The sequence below is a fragment of the Ursus arctos genome, unplaced genomic scaffold (genome assembly GCF_023065955.2).
Source record: "Ursus arctos isolate Adak ecotype North America unplaced genomic scaffold, UrsArc2.0 scaffold_10, whole genome shotgun sequence".
In the NCBI taxonomy this organism is placed as follows: domain Eukaryota; kingdom Metazoa; phylum Chordata; class Mammalia; order Carnivora; family Ursidae; genus Ursus; species Ursus arctos.
Window position 1 is genome coordinate 35,439,592 of NW_026622764.1, and position 21,144 is coordinate 35,460,735.

The window sequence follows — 21,144 nt, forward strand, 5'->3', positions numbered from 1 at the left end:
TCACACATTTCCAACTATTTCCTCTTAGAAGGATGACTGGACCTCAAATTCTCTGCAAAGATTTTGACCAAGGTTTATGACATTATGAAAAGTACAGTTGTACAAATACATACTTCTTTGTCTACCTATACCTGCAAAATATGGGTCTTATGGAATTGGGTTCATTAGGACTCGTCACACTATTTCTTCTACTATCATTTGTCAGGGATTAGTCATAAGAGAGAGGTACTTCCATATAACTTATTTTTTAGTTAGGCATTCATGAAATCCCAGTCTATTAAGCTTTGAGAATTCAGATGACCTTGAAATTATTTGACAAATTAGTTCACCTTGGAATTTTTATTTGTTCATCATTGAATAAAACATTAAATATAAAATATAGTAAATATACTTAAGCGTAAAATAAGCACACTTGTTTAAATAATTTTTCTTATGTTACTAAATAGTATAAATGACTTTTATGAATGTTACAATTTATTTTTATTCCAATAATAATAATAATTTTATAATACTGCATGTTTAGTTATATGGAAATTAGCTCACATTTTTAATAACATAAAAAAAGATTTAATGCATCTAACTAGTATCTATATTATTACTTCTTTGTTACCTTTGAATAAAACTGGAGCATATATTGTATCATTTTTACTTTAATTAGCAAAACTTCTCCTACCCAGTTGTTTGTATTTGCTTAGTTCAGTGCTGGTTACTTTCTAAATAGTAAAAGAGTTCTCTGATGAATGCTTTCCCTAGTTTGCAAACTTTTATTATGTTACAAGTAAAATAGATGTTTAGTGAGTAAGTAAAAGTACACAAGAATGTTAACTCCCCTTGTAGGGATATCGAATCATTGAAGATAAAACGTTGGTGAATGTGAGTCTGAACATTAAGATCCAACACTGAAAAGCAGGATTAGTGTTTGTTAGCTGTATCTTGTCATATAAACATTTGTGAACTTGTTCAAGGCAGACATTTTTAATTGAAATGTGTAAGTGAATCTATGAAAACATATGTAATCAGCCATTTAACTTATTTCTTCTTTCAATTTCTATATTGTTATCAGATTTATTGCATTTCTCAAATTGATGTATAAAAAGCTTTTAGGAAAGATAAGCTATTTTATTTAGAGATTATAACATGATTGATAAGGATAGAAAATCATTTTATATATCTAAATTATATTAAACTATTCCCCAGATGCAAAAAGAAGATTTTAAAAAGCATAGCTGATATTTGTTTACGTAACTTCAAATTGACTTTTAAAATGTTTTGATATTTTGGGGCACCTGTGTGGCTCAGTTGGTTAAGCATCTGCCTTCGGCTCAGCTCATGATCTTGGGGTCCTGGGATCGGCACAGGTCGTGATCTCAGGGTCCTGGGATAGAGCCACACATAGGGCTTCTGTTTTCAGTAGGGAGCCTGCTTCTCTTTCTCCCTTTTCCCCTCCCCCTGCTTGTGCATGTTCTCTCTCTCTCTCTCTCTCTCAAATAAATAAATAAAATCTTTAAAAATAAAATGTTTTGTTATTTTAAGGCATAAAATATTTAAAAAGAAACATGGTAAAGGATTTATTAAATTCATTTATCTTCACTTCCAGAAATTATACAGGAATTATATAGAAATTATACTAGTATTATGTTATTTTTTTATGGCAAACAGTGATAGAAAGAAGTTGTAAAATCTACTGACAGAATCAATAGTTTAGCATGATACCATTTTGTAATTCAAACAAATTATAGATGTGTGTCTATTGTGATCATTAGTGTCTGCCAAGAGAAAATAATGTAGTTAAATTACTACTCCCTTTGGTTTTCTACCACATTTTCTTTAAGAAAAATAAATGTGACAGGAGTGTTCTCACATCTTAATTTGTACATTGCCTTGGGCAGGTTATATGTTGGATTAGTAGTAAATGGTAACTATTTGATTTATGTTTTATCAGGAGCTACAACCATAGAGAAATATGACCTCAGAACAAATTTGTGGATCCAGGCAGGGATGATGAACGGCAGGAGATTGCAATTTGGTGTGGCTGTTATTGATGACAAACTCTTTGTAATTGGAGGTCGAGATGGCTTAAAGACATTGAACACTGTTGAATGTTACAATCCCAAAACCAAGACTTGGACTGTCTTACCACCAATGTCAACACATAGACATGGTCTAGGTAAGATCTCTTTATTGATATTATTTTTAGAACATTTATTGATAGTTAAAATGTATGTTAAAATATAGTAATACTGTCATCAATTAGCATTAACTTTAGGTAAATTTTGGGCTTCTTTGGAGCATTTTTAAGTTCTTGACATTTTCCTGTGTTGATCAATGTGCATTAAACTGTTGAGAAAGATGTTAAAGATACCAAAATAAGTAAACCTCAGGCTATCCTCAAAGTTTTCACAACCTGACATTCATACACTATATAAAGTTAAATATGAAAAAAAAAAGTGTAACTATCATGGAGAGGCAAGAGTAATGCAGCCCAGAGGAAGAAATAGTTAATGTGCATAAAGAAAAACTTAAAATTGAGGTGGCTCACTCCCACATTGCTGGATAGACAAGCCTAACCATACTTTTGCATGTAATTAATTGAAAATGCTATCGGGAAAGGTTTAGAGAAAGAGTAACATCTCATTTGGCACCAGGGGTCAATAATATAGGATTCAACTGATTTCTACTATCGAGTAACCTAGAGATGGGGAGAACTATATTGGGATTCAGAAGATCTGGGTGTGAGTCTCGAAGCTACCACATTGACATGACTTGAGGGCAGCACTTAAACTTTGAGCCCTCAGTTTCCTGATTTGCCACCAATTCAAAGTTACTAGGTAGATAAAAATCTAATGATGATAGTGAATATGAAATCACTGTGTAAATTTTAAAGTCCTATACAAATATTTGAAAAAGAGGAATGTAATAATGGCTACCAGTTTCTGAGTTTGTATTTTGTATCATGGGGATTATAAAGAGAAGTGCAAATTACTTTTTTTGAAGACCTGAAATATGTCAGGTAGTCAACTAAGTGCCTTTCATATATTTAGTATATACACATTAGAGCAATATCAAGGTTTAATTGCAAATTCACTGATTCAGACATTCATAGGCAAGCAAAATTATAGATCATTTAAGAAACACATATTAATGATAGTTCAACTTTGAGGTCTTCAGCACTGCATTTCCCATTCTTGTCTACTCTATCATCTATCTAAGCAAAACTTTAAAAAAAAATAAGTAAAATATCTCCGAACTAAAGCAAATTACCTTTCTGACCTTCTGGTTTACCTCCCTTTTCTTCACATGAGTCATTATTAAATTAAGGAATAGTAATAAGTGTGTGAGACCTTTTCAAGCTCTAAACTTCTGTGCTTTAAAACTATATAATTTATTTAAATCACGTGGAACCCAATTATAATATGGAAAACATGAACAGCATGATTCTTCCCAGGTAATATTCATGAGTATAAAAGGTTTCTTATATTATTTTTTTCAAATATATTGGAGGATTTTTGCTTTTATATCTATGTGAAAGTTGTATGTATTGTTTTTATTATCTAGCTATCTAATTACCTATTTCTGTTTGAGTGAAATACAGAGAATAAGCACTCTGGATTGGAATTTTTGGAATTTAATATCTTCTCCCTTTTTGTTTTAGACAATTCTTTTCTATCAAGGTATGCTGAAGTTCAATTATTTAGGTTATTTGCATACCAAGAGAACATACTTCAAAATATTTCACCAAGAATACATCTTACGTGGTGTTAAGTGTTTGAAGTGCACAAGGTGATGGTTTGCCTCAAAATACTATCACACAGGTTCTAGTCTTTTCTGCACCAAGGCTGGGCAAAATGGTAACCTTGGATATGTTTTTTAGTTTTTCATATTTGCTAAGGAGCTTATTGTAAAGGTCCATGTGGAAGTAAGGCTGCATAGCAAATTATATGAGCTAATAAGTATCACAGATATCTGAAATGTAGTGCAGCATTTCTCACAAGTTTTAGTGACCCGAAAGCAACTGTAGTCAGTATTTTCATACCGTGGTCTCTCTTGCTTTGTGTTTTTTGTTCTACTTCACTTCTGTTACCAAGTGGATCATCTCTCCTCCATATCTCATGCCACTGGTTTCCTCTCTGTTTTACTCCCAACTGGTTATTGCTTCCTGTCCGTTCTTAAAAAATTCTCTACTACAAAACTCTTCAAGATCTGACCTTGTTGAGTTAGTAGATAGGCATCATGTCTGGACACAATTCTCATCTCAATGTGCTTCATAGATTGCTAGCAAAGCCCAGTACACAGAAAACTGCCTTCAACCTGGATGCCAATCTAAAGTCCAATCAGTTGAAGCCAGATTGATAGTAACACAAGACATATGTGTGTTCTCTGATGAAGCTGAGTGTTTCCTTTATGATCAATCACATTCCTTATCATCAGCTGACTCTCAGGAAGTTCATCATTCTGTGTCATACTCAAATGCAATAAATCTCCTTGGCCTAAGAATCTTGTTCCTTCAATATGATACATCAATCTTTGATTTACCTTCTTTCTTCAAGGACTACCATTACATTGATGTTTATATTTCTTATTTAATCTATCGTATCTCTCAAGTTTAATTTTATATGTTTCCCTTTGTCCCTTCCTGATGGTTAATTTTACTATCTAGTGCTCCAAATTGTTCTTAATCTGTGTGCATCATGGTATTTCTCCCATATATTGATGTCTTGATCTTAATTAATTTTGTTTTTTACATACTCATTATTCCTACTTGGTAATTCACTATAATTGCTTTTTTCTCCATGGTCTTAATATCCCTCCTTATCTGTGTGAGGCTATTTATTATTGCCTATTTCAAATTTCTATCTGCCTCTTTAATTAATTCTTTTTTATTTATATGTGATCATCTTTCTTCTTTCAGCTCGCTCTCCTCTTACTCTTCTCTTTCTCCTGCTAGTCGTCCTTTTCTCCTCCTTCTGTTTCTCCTCCTCTTTGTCCTCTTCTTCTTCCTCATATCTATTTTTTTCTTCCTCTTTTTCTTTCTCCTTATCTTCTAATTCTATTTAACAGTAGTTGTAATTACTAAAACATGTAATTTTAAATATATTTTTCAACTGTAATTTTTTAGTCATATGAATATATCAGATACTTTAGCTAATTGAATGGAAGTTAAGGCATATACCATTCTTTGTGTCCTCCCAAAATATTCACGAGTGGGGAGAGAAATTATGCCAGGGTATGAAGCCCTGATCCTGCAAGCTGACTGCTCAACCTATCTGCTATAATTCCTAACACATAATCCCCTGGGATGCATCTATTACTTTCATTTGCACACACATGTCCTTGAGCCTTTCTTCATCTGTGATGCCCTAACTATAGGATTGGAGCTTGGATAGGAAGAGAAAATTCTGAACCAGCAAGAGCTGCTAATAGTTCCTCCTCTAAGCTGGGCTCTGATGACATCCTGACATTATCCAGCCAATTAAGGCAAGCTCTTCATGGGTGCTGCTCTTTCACTGCCAAGCAGTGTGTAAGATGCAGTAGCTCTTCTTTGGCTACATCAAAAGAGCACATACAGATCAAAGTTTCCTCCAAGATATTCCCCCAGTGAAGTGCCATGAATTTTTGTCTCACTAGTAAGTCACAACTGACTTCCGTTTTTCTAATTATTTTTTATAGTCCTCATGTCTGTTTTTCAAAAACACACATGACTCTCACTTTCAGGCAATCCCCAGGATTGGGTCTGAGTATAAATCAACAGCCTTCTGTACTAGTTTTTTATTTGTTCAGAAATTCGAATGTCCCATTTTATTTGCTATATAGTTAATCAGTACCTATTGTGTGGTACACAGTGAAATTACAAATTTGACTATGTAATCCCATCTTATACTTTCAAGTGACTAGAAGTTACAGGCTAAAGTAAAATTTTAAAAGTATATATAAAATAAAAATTCAAGACATTTTTGACCTATATAGCTTTTTTCCTCCCTTGATTTGTAGAGGAAAAACAAAAACTTGCATTATTTTTTGAGAAAGTCCCATGAGTTCTTTGGTTGCTAAAGATGATTATATGACCAAAAACATTTCATAGCTTTCAATAAATGAAGAAAGCTCCTTCTGCTGAATAAAATAACATAGAAAAATTATATGCATATTAAGTCTGGATGTCAAGGGAGCAATGCATCTGCCTAGAGAATTAAACTAATTAAGACCACAGTTCTCTCAATATGTTAAGAGTTTTTATTTTGACATTTATGTCTTTGAAGCACATAATTCTAGATATCATGCTTTTTTCCACCACATTTTATATTATATAAAACTGAATAAGACATTACTACAATACAGTGTTTGCAATTATGTCTTTTTAGGAGAAATTGATAAAGATTAAGAGCTATGGTTTATTATTGATTTTCTAAATGCTAGGCACCATGTTGTATATTAAATATATGGTAGGGGTTGCTTTACTTGTTTTTTTCTTACTTTATTTAATTATCAATTGAGGTAAAAGTCACAACCCATAAAGTTAAGTTTTATTTTATTTTTCTTTAAAGATTTTATTTATTTAAGAGAGAGAGAGGAAGAGGGAGCAAGAGCAGGGGGAGGAGCAGAGGGAGAAGCAGGCTCCCCTCTGAGCAGGGAGCCAGATGTGGGGCTCCATCCCAGGCCCCTGGGATCATGAACTGAGCTGAAGGCAGACACTTAACTGACTGAACCACCCAGGCACCCCTGAAGTTAACTTTTAAAGTATAGAATTGAGTGCTTTTGAGTACATTCACAGTTGTACAGCTATCACCCCTATCAAATTCCAAAATATTTGTATTATTGTAAAAAGAAACTCTCTACCCAATAGCACTTGTTCTTCATTGCCCATCCTCCTAGCCTTTAGCAATAATTAATCTACTTTCTGTCTCTATGGATTTGCCTATTCTGGGCATTTCATATAAATAGAATCATACAATTTGTGGCCTTTTGTTTATGGCTTCTTTTACATGGATTGCATAATGTTTCAAGGTTCATCCATGTTGTAGCATGTATCAGTTCTTCATTTCTTTTATGGCTGAATAATATTTCATTGTTAGAATTTACTACGTACGTTATGTATATATATCAGAAACAGAAGAACATTTGAATTGTTTCCACTTTTGGACTATAATGAATAAAATAAAACTGCTGTGAATATTCATGTATGGATTTTGTCTATACTACATGTTTTCAGTTAGGTCTATATATAAGAGTGGAATTGTTGAGTCATATAGCAACTCTATATTTTACTTTTAAAGGAACCAGTTGGTTTTCAGAATGGTTGCACCATTTTCTATCCCCTCAGTAATGTATGAGGGTGCAAATTTCTCCACATCCTCGCCAGCATGTATTATCCTTTTCTTTTAGATTGCAATTATTCTAGTATATATGGAGTGGTATCTCACTGTGGTTTTATATGCATTTCTCTAGTGAATAATTTTGAGAATCTTTTTATATGCTAATTGCCATTTATTTCTTTGGAGAAATCTCTTTTCAAATATTTTGTCCTTTTTTTGTTTGGATTTTTTTTATTGTTGAATTTATTCATTCCTTATCTATTCTGAATATGTCTTCTGTTACGTATAGGATTTTCAGATATTTTCTCCCACCCTATGCATTCTATTCTGTCTTAATATTATCCTTTGAAACACAAAAATTATTAACTTAATGAAGTCCAACTTAATTTTTTTTCTTTTATTTCTAATGCTTTATCATATCCAAGAAAATATTGTCTAATCTATGGTCATGAAAATATATGCCAGTGTTTTCTTTTGGAAGTATTGTATTTTTAGGACTTAAATATAGGAATATGATTCATTTTTAGTTAGTTTTTGTATATGATGTATAGAAGCAGTTCAACTTCATTCTTTTGTGTATTGTCCTAGCAGCATTTTTTAAAAAGAAAATAAAACAAAAACTTTCTTTCCCATTGAATTGTCTTTTTTTAAATTTAATTTTATATTTATTTATGTTTTTAATTCAAGTAAAATTAACATATAGTGTCATATTAGTTTCAGGTGTACAATTTAGTGATTCAACAATTCTATACATTACTCAGTACTCATCATGATAAGTGTACTCTTAATCCCCTTCATCTATTTCCCCCATTCCCTCAGCCATCTCCCCTCAGGCAACCACCAATTTGTTCTCTCTATGTAAGAGTCTGGGGGTTTTTTTGTCTCTTTTTTTCTTTGTTCATTTGTTTCATCTCTTAAATTCCACAAATGAATGGAATAATATGGTATTTGTCTAAAGGAAGCCATCAACAAAACAAAACAAAAAGACAACCAACTAAATGGGAGAAGATATTTTCAAATGATATATCCAATAAGGGGTTAATATCCAAAATATATAAAGAACTCATACAACTCAACATCAAAAACCAAAATAATCCATTAAAAAATGGACAGGAGACATAAACAGACATTTCTCCAAAGAAAACAGACACAGAAAAGATGCTCAACATCACTCATCACCAGGGAAATGCAAATCAGACCACAATGAGATATCATCTTGCACCTGTCAGAATGGCCAAAATCAACCACACAAGAAAAAACAGGTGTTGGCCAGGATGTGGAGAAAAAGGAACCCTCATGCACTGTTGGTGGGAATGCAAACTGGTAAAGCCACTCTGGAAAACAGGATGGAGGTTCCTCAAATATTTAAAAATAGGATTACCATAAGACCCATTGAGTTGTCTTGGTAACCTTGTCAAAAATCAATTGAACTTAAACGTGAGGGTTTATTTATGGAATATGAAATTGATTCCATTGATCTCTATTTCTGTCCTTATGCCAGTGCCACACTATCTTTATTGCTGCCATTTTCTAGTGATTGAAATTTTGAAAGTGGGCAGTATGGGACCTCTGACTTTGTTGTTCTTTTTCAAGATTTTTTTTGCTATTTGGATTCTCTTGCATTTCCATACAAATTTTAGGATCAGTTTCTCAGGTAAGGGATTCAGATATTGATTGCATTAAATCTGTAGATCAGTTTCTAAGTATTGCCACTTTAACAATACTAAGTCTTCCCATCAGTGGACATTGGATATCATTCTGTTTATTTAAGTCTACTTATACTTCTTTTGCTAAATTTATTACTAAATAGTTTATTATTTTTGATGTTATTATAAGTGCAATTGTTTTCCTATGTTCATTTTCAGATATTCCATTACTAGTATATATAAACACAACTTATATTTGCATATTGAATATGTATCTTGAAACCTTGCTGAACATTTTTATTAGATTAGTATTCTTATGAACCTCTTAGGATTATATATATATATATATATATATATATATATATATATATTATATGTATATATGTATTATACATGTAATTATATATATAATATATAATCATGTTGTTTGCAAAGAAAAATGCTTTTATTTCCTTTTTAAAAATCACATGGTCTTTTTTCTCTTTTTTGCCTATTGGCCGTAGATGAAACCTCCACCACAATATTGATAAGAAATAACAAGAGGCGACATTGTCGCCTTGTTCTTAGACTAGGGGGATAAGGTTTCAGTCATTCACCATTAAACATGATGTTATCCATTATTTGTGTGTGTGTGTGTGTATGGATGCTCTTTATCAGGTTAAGAAAAGTCCCTTATATTCCTAGTCAGTTGAATGTCTTATCATAAAAGATATTGTCAAATGCTTTTCCTGCATCTATTAGAATGACCATGTGATTTTTTCCAGTTATTCTAATTGTACAGTGTATTACATTGATTGATTTTCAGATGTTAATCCACCTTATTTTTTTCAGAAAAATCTCACTTGGTCATAGTCTATAATCCTTTCCGTGTGTTTCTGTATTTAGTTCGCTAGTGTTTTGTGAAAGATTTTTCATCTATATAAATAAAGACCAATAAAGAATATTGGTCTGTAGTTTTCTTGTGATATCTTAGTCTGGCTTGAATATCAAGGTAATACTGGCTTCATAAAATGAGTTGGGAAGTATTCATTTATCTTCTATTTTGTGGAATAGTTTGTGAATGATTAGTGTTAGTTCTTTAAACATTTAATAGAATTCATCAGTAAAACCAAGTTTTTGAATTACTAATCAATCCCTTTACTCTTAATGATATGTTCAGATTTTCTATTTCTTCTCAAGTCAGTCTCTAGTTGGTGACATTGTAGGAATTTGTCCATCTCATTACATTATCTAAAATGTTGACATACAATTCTTTCTAGTATTCTCTTATAATCCACTTTGTTTCTGTAAGGTAGGAAGTAATGTTCCCTGTTTTATTTCTGCTTTTAGTAATTTGACACTTGGCTCTTTTTCTCTTGTTCAGTCTACCTAAAGATTTGTCAATTGTATTGATATTTTCAAAGAACCAACTGCCATTTTTGTGGTTTTCTTTATTGTTCTACCATTCTCCACTTTATTGGCTTTTATTCTATTTTTTGTTTATATTCCTTTCTTTCTGTTTGCATTTGGTTTGCTCTTCTTTTTTTATTTCTTAATGGTAAAAGTAGGTTATTGATTTGAGATCCTTCTTAATTTTTTACAGCTATATATGTCCATGCTTTAGGTGCACTCCATAAGTTTTGGTGTTTTGCTTTTTTGTTTTCATTCCTCTCAAAGTATTCTTATTAATTTTTTAAATTTTCTTTGACCCATCGATTATTTAAAAGTGTGTTTAATTTCTACATATTTATTATTATTGTGATACAAATTACGTGTTTATAATTATATATTCATCAACACAGTTCTAAAATTATTGCTTTGTGTAGTTGTCTTTTAAATAAGGCAGGAGAAAATAAAGTTGTAAACAAAAAATACATTTATACTTTTTAAAAATATTTACCTTATTAGTGCTCTTTCTTCTTCATGTGGATTTTTGTTACTGTCTAAGAATGTCTACATTTTGGCCTGAAGGACTCCTTTTAGTATTTCCTGTAGGACAGGTCTGCTGGAAACAAATTCCCTGTTTGTTTATTTTTTAACCTGGATTTATGATATCATTTCTCCTTTATTTTTTAAGAATATAAAATTCTTAACAGTCTTTTTCTTTTAGCACTTTGAATATGCCATCCCACTATCTTCTGGCCTCCTTGGTATCTGATGAAGATAGTCTTGTTAATCTTAATGAGAATCCCCTGTATTTTATAAGTTGCTACTCTTTTGCTATTTTCAAGATTCTGTCTTTGGTGTTTGACCATTTGTGATGTGCCAGGTGTGCATATCTTTGAGTTTATCCTTCTGGTGGTCCTTTACGCTCAGCAGTCTGTCTCACAACTTAGTTGAGTTGCTCACAAGGCAGATGTAAACTGCCTATTAAAGTGTTAAGGGAATATGTCCAACATGCACACTGAGCCCCAACAAAGGCAAGTTTTCTTCTTCTTACCCCATAAGGAGACTTTGGCAGAGACGCCTGAAGAAGACCTTCTCCTAAGACCTGAGACAAAGAGACCTGGGAGTAAAGGTGCCTGGGCTAGGAATGCAAATATGTGAAGGTGTGACCAGCCAAAGGTGTCTACCATTCCTGCTGATGTCATTATGTAGGAACTGTTTTTACATGGGTACCGTAAACAGAAATGGATTGATCAGTGAGCAAAAGGAGTCTGTTGAAACATAATGCTTACCTTAGAAAACTGATTGAAGGTCAAGTACATGTTCAGGGCTGTGCACATGCTCAGGTAAAATTTGGAACCTGGCTAAAGCCAAGAGAAACTTGGTCATCAATCCAAGACTAAAATTACATCCCTGTGAAAGTCTGGTGAAGACAAAGATGTTTCCATGAAATGCACTGGATGCCCCATCTGGCATCTGCTTCTATCTATTCTAGATCTGTGAAGTAGCTGAGTCACATCACCCGTGAAACTAGATGTTACTGCAACCTTTGCCAATGCAAAAACAGAACAAAACAAAAGTCTTACTTTCCTTCTTTGCTTTGTTCATTCTAGTTTTAAAGTTCCTATTAGGAGCACCTTATTGGTGAAGCTTAGTTTATAGGTACAGGGTTCAGTTTTTCAGAATCAGGAAAAAGAAGTAACTCCACTGATTGGCATCGATAGTGGAAGACAAGGCCTGTTTCCTATGAATATTTATATGTGTGAATATCCACAAAATTAAAGGGACTTCAGATGTTGGGGCAATGAGGGAAAAAGGCCAATGTCTACTATTCATTTGTTAACTGATTAAATACAACCCCCCTATAATACAATCATTCTTTTTGCCATTTTAAAGATTAAAAAATTGTGCATAATCAATTTACTTCTTAATGTCACATTATCTTACAAGAAAGACTTGTGATTTTAGTCTAATCCTCTTTGACTCCAAAATCATCTTTCTAAAACAACATGTTACCAATGTAAGGAAATGGTAATACATATATTCTATTTATTAGTAAAAAATACATAAATATATTCTATTTACTATATTTTCACTTTATTTTATCAATTAAGATTCACCTATCACCTTAACTATACAAAATAAGATATCAACACAAAAATATGAATTTGGTGTCTGAGTGTTTAACACGACTGATCAATTGTGAAGATTCCTGTAGGATGATTTTCAGGAATGATTCAACCAAAATATTTTAGATTTGAAGTACAGATGTATAGATACAGATTTAGATATAGATACAAACAGATAAGTAGATAAGCAGGTAGGTGATGGATAGATGATAGATAGAGGATAGATAGATAGATGATAGATAGATAGATAGATAGATAGATAGATAGATAGATAGATAGATAATAGATGATAATGGATGGATACATTCTGTGCTATTTCACTATTCATCTATATACTTTTGAATTGTGCTAAGAGTGAAAAAAGGGAAAATACTGCTAGAATTGTTTGTTATTTGCAGATCAGTGATTTTGATGCCACTGGAATGATACAGTTTAGAACTACAGAGAAAAAAAAAAATCTCTGTAATCTAGCAGGATTACCCATATTGTAGGGTGGTCTGCCATCCAGTCTTCCTAACAGGAAACTCTTATATGCATGTAGAGGTGTAGGAACTTATTACCTCATTTTTAAGATATACAAACTATCAAGATTCCTAGGCTATTTTGGAGAGAGGAGAAGGGTAAAGATATATGTACATGCAACATTCTCTGAAAAACCAAATATAGTTCTGTTTCAAAAAAAAAAAAAAACCAAAAACATAAAAAGAGCACAAATTCATTTGGTATCCTCTAACAGAAACCATAAGATATTAACTCTTGAAACAAACAGTTATAAAAAGAGAGAGAGAGAGAGAGCGAAAAGAAAATATAAGACGTGTCTCTTTAAATTTAAAATGTTTGCTGAAATTAAATGTAAATAAAACTTACAGAAAAAAATAAAGTTGATGTCATCTCTTAAAGTCAATGAGAGGAAATACATTAAAATTATGGGAAAATAGCTGACATAAAAATCCACAGTAAGAGAGTATAATATTTTACCCCTGGTAGTTTTAAGAGAGTACCAAGAAAGTGGGAGAGAAAAATAAGAAATTGTTTAAATGTTTTCTCTGAGTACAGCACATGGCCTCAAAAATGAGTAGCCCAGAAAGTAACTAGAAAAATGAGAAAGAGCAAGTTCAGTCTGTCTGCATCAAACTTCAGAATATCAAGGACAAAGAGATGATTATAGTAACTGCCAAAGAGGGAAAAAGTGAACCTGAGCTAACAAGAATAACACTGAATGAATAGCAATGAAATAGGAGTGAGATACCCGAGTCAACTACAACGGAAGGATAATCAGACAGGAATCAGGCTTTTCAGTATCAATCTTAGATGCTAGACAATAATGAAAGCATACTTCAGACCTCTGACGGGCAAAGCTTTTCAACTCACTTAAGTCAAACTATTACTCAGGTATGAAGGAAGGGCGGGGGGGTGGGGAAGCATCTTCAGACATTATTGGTTCTGCTGACTTCAGTAAGGACGTGAACCTCCAGATCCATTCTCACAGACTTGACCTTGGAAAAGGAGTGTCTCAAGAACAAATGTTTTAGTGTTAGGATTCGAAGATCTTCGCTGTCAGGAAAGGTAGGGGATAAACGGTTCTGCGTGCAAACAATTCTCAGCCTCGTGGAAAAAAGAGGCCATGAGATGATCTCTTTGCCAAAAGCAAACACAGGACTGTTTCCCACCTGCCAAGATTTGGGCAGTCCTGATGTGTCACTGGATTGCCCTCCTTCTTGTGGCTTCAAAGAAGTCTGCCTCCACTTCTGGTTTGTTATCCTTGAGCGGAGGGCAGTTATTAAAGCAATCCCAGGATGCTCTGCTCCCAACTGAGGGCCGGGCGGGGGAAGGAGGAGGGAACTGCTTATCTGCATCTAGAAACACTCACAGCCTGGAGAATGTCATGTTGAAATTAAAATACTAAAGAATATTTTCAAAACAATATTAAGTATTTGAATTAATGAAATTCCTGAATGTATATATAAAGAAAGAGAACCTAAAGTGACATTTATTATCAGCATTTTCCTTGGCTTTTAGAAACGATGTTTATAACAACTAGTAATGAGTGGACTGAAGAAAATATGAGCATAATAAAACCTTGCATTTATTTGTGATACAACCCATTAAACTAGAAAATGTCATTTTAAGCTGTCAGTTCTCATTGTCATAAAAGGAATACTTGCTTCAGCTCAACCTCTGTTTCTTAAATTATTTCAGTATATGTTTGTCTTCATATCTCCTTTACTTAAAAAATAGCACTTCTCACAAGACTGGAGGGCCTACGTTTCTTTAAAACTATTCTCCCTTCAAAGTTTTGCAAATTTTACAAGGAAACAAAATTCAGTACTGCCCACTCAGTTTTATGCACCAGATACAAGGAATGGTATTGTGAAAAAATATCTAATGGTGTAAGTTAGGATTGCAAACAAAATATGTAATTCTTTTGATAATGTATTCTCTTGTACGCATACTCAAACACATATAAACAAATATATACACAGACCCACAATTTTCAGTACTTGTCAGATTGATAAAATAGTGAAATTTCTGAACAGGATATGACATAAAAACACGTTTTTGGAGCTGATAACTGTTCCATTTACACTTGAAACTTTAACTAACAGAAAATCATAATAACGTTGCCTTTCTTATTATTTATGCAAATGTGGTATCAATACAGACGTGTGAAATTTCTAATAATACTTTAGAACTTTTATACCTACTTCTCTAATTTTATCAGTTCCTCTTAGAAATATCATAGACACACCATTAGTAATCCTAGCAACAAAGAGGGAAAAAAAAAAAGGAAGGGAAGAATGAAAAGGAAAAGAAACATCAGCAAACTAAAGACTCTTCTCAACAGAATGGGATTTTATACACTGATTTATAAATTTTAAGTATCAGCAAAATCCTCATTATATATTTAGTCTTCTGTGGTCCTGTTACCTATTGAATTCTAAGGTTAGATATTCCCTGGTCTTTCCACTGAGTTATGTTCTTGTTCAAATAAATATTTATTAAAGACTTTTTAGTGCTAAGAATTCCATTGGATGCTGGGTAAAAAAGAGACGAATGAAGGAATATTTACATTCAGTATTTTACACACTAGTAACAGAGTAGTTACAAATAAAACTTATTTATTCAGCCACAGAGAATGTGTGCCCTGTTTGTTGTGTAATAATCTTTTACTAAATTACTCATTTCCAGAAGTAAAATTTTGTATCACAAAATGTTTCACTGGTCCTCAACATATTCCTCTGAGATTTGTGGATATCCCTTCTTTTAATCAAGAATTATATTTTACCGGGCGTTGTATTTTACTAAAAAATACGAAACACTGAATTCTGCAGTGGTGTTAAGGATTTGTGGACTGAGTAGGCAGAATTCTTTTTACTATACTGTGCTTTGATAAAATGGTAAAGCCCCACAGATATTCTAGAACACTGGCCCTGGAAACTAAGATCTGATTCTGAATACCAACGGTTTCCGCTTTATGAGACAAGTTGAGAAATAGAACTGTTTGATCTGAGTCACAGTATTAATATTCTCTTCCTGAGCAACTGGTCAGATTTTATCCCCCAAATATCATAAATGATGCAACTAACTAGAATTTTCCTTGTATGTTAAATGTTATAAAGTATAGAATTGTTTGTCATCTAGAAGTAACAAATATGCATGCTGTTTTGTAGCAATCTCATATTTGGCTCTATTTTATATTTCTTTGCTTATTTTGCTATCTTCTTTAGTATGTCATTTTAATCAAATATATCCATCTCTATTTTATCTATTTCGGGAATCACCTTCATTTTTTAATAATAAGATGAGGTATTAAATTAAAGATAAGGTTAGAAGACTTAGTCTAATTAAGTCTGAGGAAGGTTTGTGCAAGAATGTTCATTGGTTCAATCATTCCATCCTTCAACTAGCAATAAAACTATACCACTATGTATTATAATACTCATGTTAGAATGAAAAGATGAATAAGATATTTTCTTATATCAAGGATCTTATAACTGATGGGGGAGACCAGAAAAGTTAACAAACAATTAAAATAAAATGTTGTAAGTACCATAAGTGAGTGCTATGATCATACTGTGTTAAGTCAGGATGGATAATTAGGAAAGGTATCTAAAGAGAGGTGATGCCTAAATTTAACCATAAAGGATTAATAGGCAAATTGAAGAAGAAAAAATACATTTCAGTCAACAAAGCAAAATCTGTTTTAACGTTTTTAAAAGTAATCTCTACACCTAACGTAGGGCTTGAACTCACAGCCCTGAAATAAAGAGTTGCATGCACTTCCAGCTGAGCCAGCCAGGCGCTCCAACAAAGTAAAATTTGTAACAAGACAAAAGTGAAAAGAAAGCATAGAATATTTGGAGAGTAAATCACAAGGTTATTAGAAAACAAATTATTTCAATGATGTTCAGTATCTTATTAATATATTTTAAAATATAACAAGTGCCCTATTTCATGTTTAATCTGCAGTATAAGAGATATGGGAGAATACATAATATGACCTCTATAATCTCATTCTATGATAATATTTCAATTGAAATTTGAAACTGAACAAGATATTTATTTTGCTGTGATTTCTTGTCCCTAGTTAGCCTTATATCTTTGAATTCAGCCCAAATTTCAAAAAGTAGTTATACATTCATGTGATATTCTTTCCATATTCAATAGAAAACAAATGAGATTCAGTTTTCCAGAAAACATGAGGAAAATCTAGTTGCTCAGGTGAATCCCACCTGAGATAAAGAGCTATTAAGGAAAAATATTAAATCAACTGTAGTAAGCTCACCATTTCAGTTCCTATTTTCTGGTTTTGACTGCTAATTTCATTGCTTGCTTTTGCTTTTGTAGATTTATCTGGGGGGATAATTTTAGTTTACATTTTAACTTTTTTCATCAATGTTTTCAACCTGAATGACCATGCAAATCTTCTAAGGCTCAATGTAAAATGCATGTTAAAATTATGATTAACAGAAAAATTCCTTCAGCCCTAATAGTTTCCATCTCAATGTGCAGGTGGTAATGAAATGCTAAAGCAAATTAAACCAAAAATTATGTGGACTAATAGGTACTTAAACTTAGAGAGGATATAAGAAGATATTTACTCCAGAACCTCAATTTTACAAATGAAAAGAATGGAGGACCAGAAAGATTAGGTAGCTTGCTGAAGTTCATACAGCTCATTAGTGGCAAAGCCTGGTTTGGAATTCTTCACAGATCTGCGTTTTGTTTTGCTGTGCTTTTTGCATAGATTTTCTACCTCATTCTGACCATTTGTGTGTTACTATTTCTAGAATATATCAAGTTTATTTTATACAATAAATATGACGAGTCTGGAGCAGAACCAGGTGTGGTGGTAATGATGAGACTGTCCTTAGGAAAGAGAAATCCAGTTGTCATCTGAATACATTGTTAGGGCCTCTTCCAGGGCCCCAGAAGGAGCCTGGTTAGGAAGGGACACTGAATTTTCATCTTCATCAGCTCACAGGAAATCCCTTCTCAATGAGCACAGTTAGTAGCATTTACTGTAAGACAATATTTTGCTAGAGTCAATATATTATGTAATTTGATATGTTTTTCCTTTTATGGGGATTACTGATGGGGTTATTCCATATAAATTCATATCCCATTCAAGAGTATATACAGTTTCTAATTTCATAAAAAATTGGTTTCTTTTTTCATATAGTAGAAAAGCTATAAGCATCATGACCTATACCTTCTGGCTATACATTTACTAAGGTGTAAAATATTTAAAATGACTATATAAATATCCAACTGAAATTCTGTGGATATGCATGCTTATGATGTTTATTTGAGTGGCTGATCTGATAAAATAATTCTAAAGCATATAAATCTAGAGATTTCTGAATTACTTACAGCTGCTATGAGATAAACTATAAATACTTTTGTCATAGCTGATGTTGTGATGCTAGAAAAATGTTATTTGCCATTTTATTAATGGAATAGTACGAATTTTTGTCCTGTAATTCTTAAAGATTTATTTATTTATTTATTTGAGAGAGAGAAAGAGAGAGAGAGAGTGGGGAGGGGGGTTTGGGGGTAGAGGCAGAGGGAGAGGGAGGGAGAAACTCAAGCAGACTCCACGCTGAGTGCAGAGATGAGGCAGGGCTCGATCTCACAACCCTGAGATCAGACCCGATACGAAATCAAGAGTTGGACACCCTTGTCCTATAATTCTTTAGGCATCCAGAAAAAAACAAATTTCATGGAAATTACCCAAGAAGTGTCTCCTTATGAAGGTAAAGACAATGTTGTTTTTTTTTTATTTTTAGGTGAAATCAAATCAACCTTCTTCATATCTTTATTCAGATCACCCCTGCTAGAATGTGAGCCCCAAAAGGACATAGTTCTCAGTTTTTGTGGTCTGTGGTCAAGCACCTGATGCCACGCATATAGGAAACCAAATATTTTTGAATGAATTAGTATTTTTAATTAAATGTGTGCCCTATAAGATCTAAGGTGTCAATACTGAGAGTTACTAATAGTTTATGTATCATTGTAATATTTATTTTTACTAGACATATATAATATAAATCTTTCATGTTCCAGCTTTTGAATCACCAGTACCTCTTACCACAATTGGGCAACAATGTCATCTCACTCTGCCTCTTTAGATGTCATTTGTGTAACATAATAAACATTCCAAAACACCAAATACTTAAGCTTGAGTGCATTAGCAATGCCATGCATGGGAGCTACTCCTGCCTTTAATAGCAATTTATCTGTTAATTTCATTAAATGATTTCATCATTCGGCACTCGCAGGAAAGGATTTAAATAAAAATGCATTGCACTTTTTTTCTTTGCCCAGATAAGGGCATTAGATTATCAGAATTAATATAAACAAAAGTTCTTTCCAAAAACATTTCACATTTTCATAGGACATGAAGCCTCTGCTCAAAAGACAATAAAGATGAAAAATGATGTCCTAGCAACTTTTCTTTCCTGATTGTTTCAGTTAAAAGGTCGTTTTAAATGCAGGAGTTCAAATAGAATTTGGAAGGGGCTTTAATGATATTCCTCTTCCTACAATGAAAGAGAGCTCATGGGTCCTCAGTAAAATGATTTCTGAAAAGTAGTAGGTTCTAGGAAGCTAATACACAAGAAAATATTATAGCATTCATGTGTCACAATTGAACAGAATGATATAGGCTATTTATGCTTTGTTTAACCAGTTAGGTTCACACTAAACTTGGGGTAAAAGAAAAGAGCAATGCAAATATTAACTCACACTACATTTTATGCTTGGGAGGAGGGAAGAGAAAAGCAGAAATCATTTTGATTATTTTGCCAGACTGTACTATTTAACATTCTTAAAGGATGGTAAAATGCAGAATCATTAATACTGTTTTAATGTAATATACAAAAAACACAATATATTAATATTTAAGATTTTGAAATAGATCACAATATTTATACATATACTTGTGTAACCATGTATTTGTATTCTCATGTCAAGATTTTATTAAAGCCTTTTTGAATTAGACATTTTAATGCTTCTTGCAACCATATATATATATATATATGTATATATATATCTGAGTTTATATATTTTTATGAAGAATAGTACATTATGATTAATCCTTTTTTTACCTAAAATTTATTTATTTATTTTTAATATTTTTTATTATGTTATGTTAGTCACCATACAGTACATCCCTAGTTTTTGATGTAAAGTTCCATGATTCGTTACTTGCGTATAACACCCAGTGCACCCTGCAATATGTGCCCCCCTTAATACCCATCACCGGCCTATCCCAATCCCCCACCCCCCTCCCCTCTGAAGCCCTCAGTTTGTTTCCCAGAGTCCACAGTCTCTCATGGTTCATTCCCCTTCTGTTTACCCCCCTTCATTCTTCCGTTCCTTCTCCTACCGATCTTCCTGTTTCTTATGTTCCATAAATGAGTGAAACCATATGCTAATTGTCTTTCTCTGCTTGATTTATTTCACTTAGCATAATCTCCTCCAGTCCCGTCCATGTTGCAGCAAATGTTGTGTAATCATTCTTTCTGATGGCTGAGTAATATTCCATTGTATGTATGGACCACATCTTCTTAATCCTTATCCTTAGTCTGAAAGACCTAATTATTAGGAGGACTCCAAGCATGTTAAAAAGAGGAATTCTAGCTTGTTACTATCCTTTTGAGCACTCAACTAGTTATTTCCTTATTTGGTATGGACTCTTTTAAGAAGGTTAACATTTTCTTAGTTTTGCAACAGAACCATTTGCCTCACTTATGTTTTTAGAAAATAATTAGCTATTAATAGTGAGTCTGTAAGGCACTTACAGATAATTTAATTTCAACTTGATTTTGATTATATTAGATTAAAACTTTCAGACTAAATTTTATTAATTCAACAAATATATTGCCAAGAATATTTCTCTGGGTGCTAGAGAGAAAACTGTGAACAAAAATGACCCGCTCTCAGGGCACCTGGGTGGCTCAGTTGGTTAAACGTCTGACATTGGCTCAGGTCATAATCTCAGGGTCCTGGGATGGAGCTCTGCATAGGGCTGTGTGCTCAGTGGGGAATCTGCTTCTCCTTCACCCTCTCCCTTTGCCCCTCCCCCTGCTCCTGCTCTCTCTTTCTCTCTCTCTCTCAAATAAATGAAATCTTAAGAAAAAATGACCCTGCTGTCTTAGTGCTTCAGGCTTAGTGAGGTAACAAAAGCCCCAT

The 21,144-nt window shown here is 33.0% G+C and overlaps 1 protein-coding gene across 2 annotated transcripts in view; it reads left to right on the forward strand.

Moving 5' to 3' along the window:
- The window catches only part of KLHL1 (kelch like family member 1), a 340,926-nt gene that overhangs the window by 253,777 nt on the left and 66,005 nt on the right, over nucleotides 1–21,144 (forward strand). For both annotated transcript variants that reach the window (XM_026493388.4, XM_026493389.4), the window contains one exon: nucleotides 1,943–2,167. In XM_026493388.4, coding sequence (XP_026349173.2) covers nucleotides 1,943–2,167 — 225 coding nt within the window. The remainder of the gene's footprint in view (nucleotides 1–1,942; nucleotides 2,168–21,144) is intronic.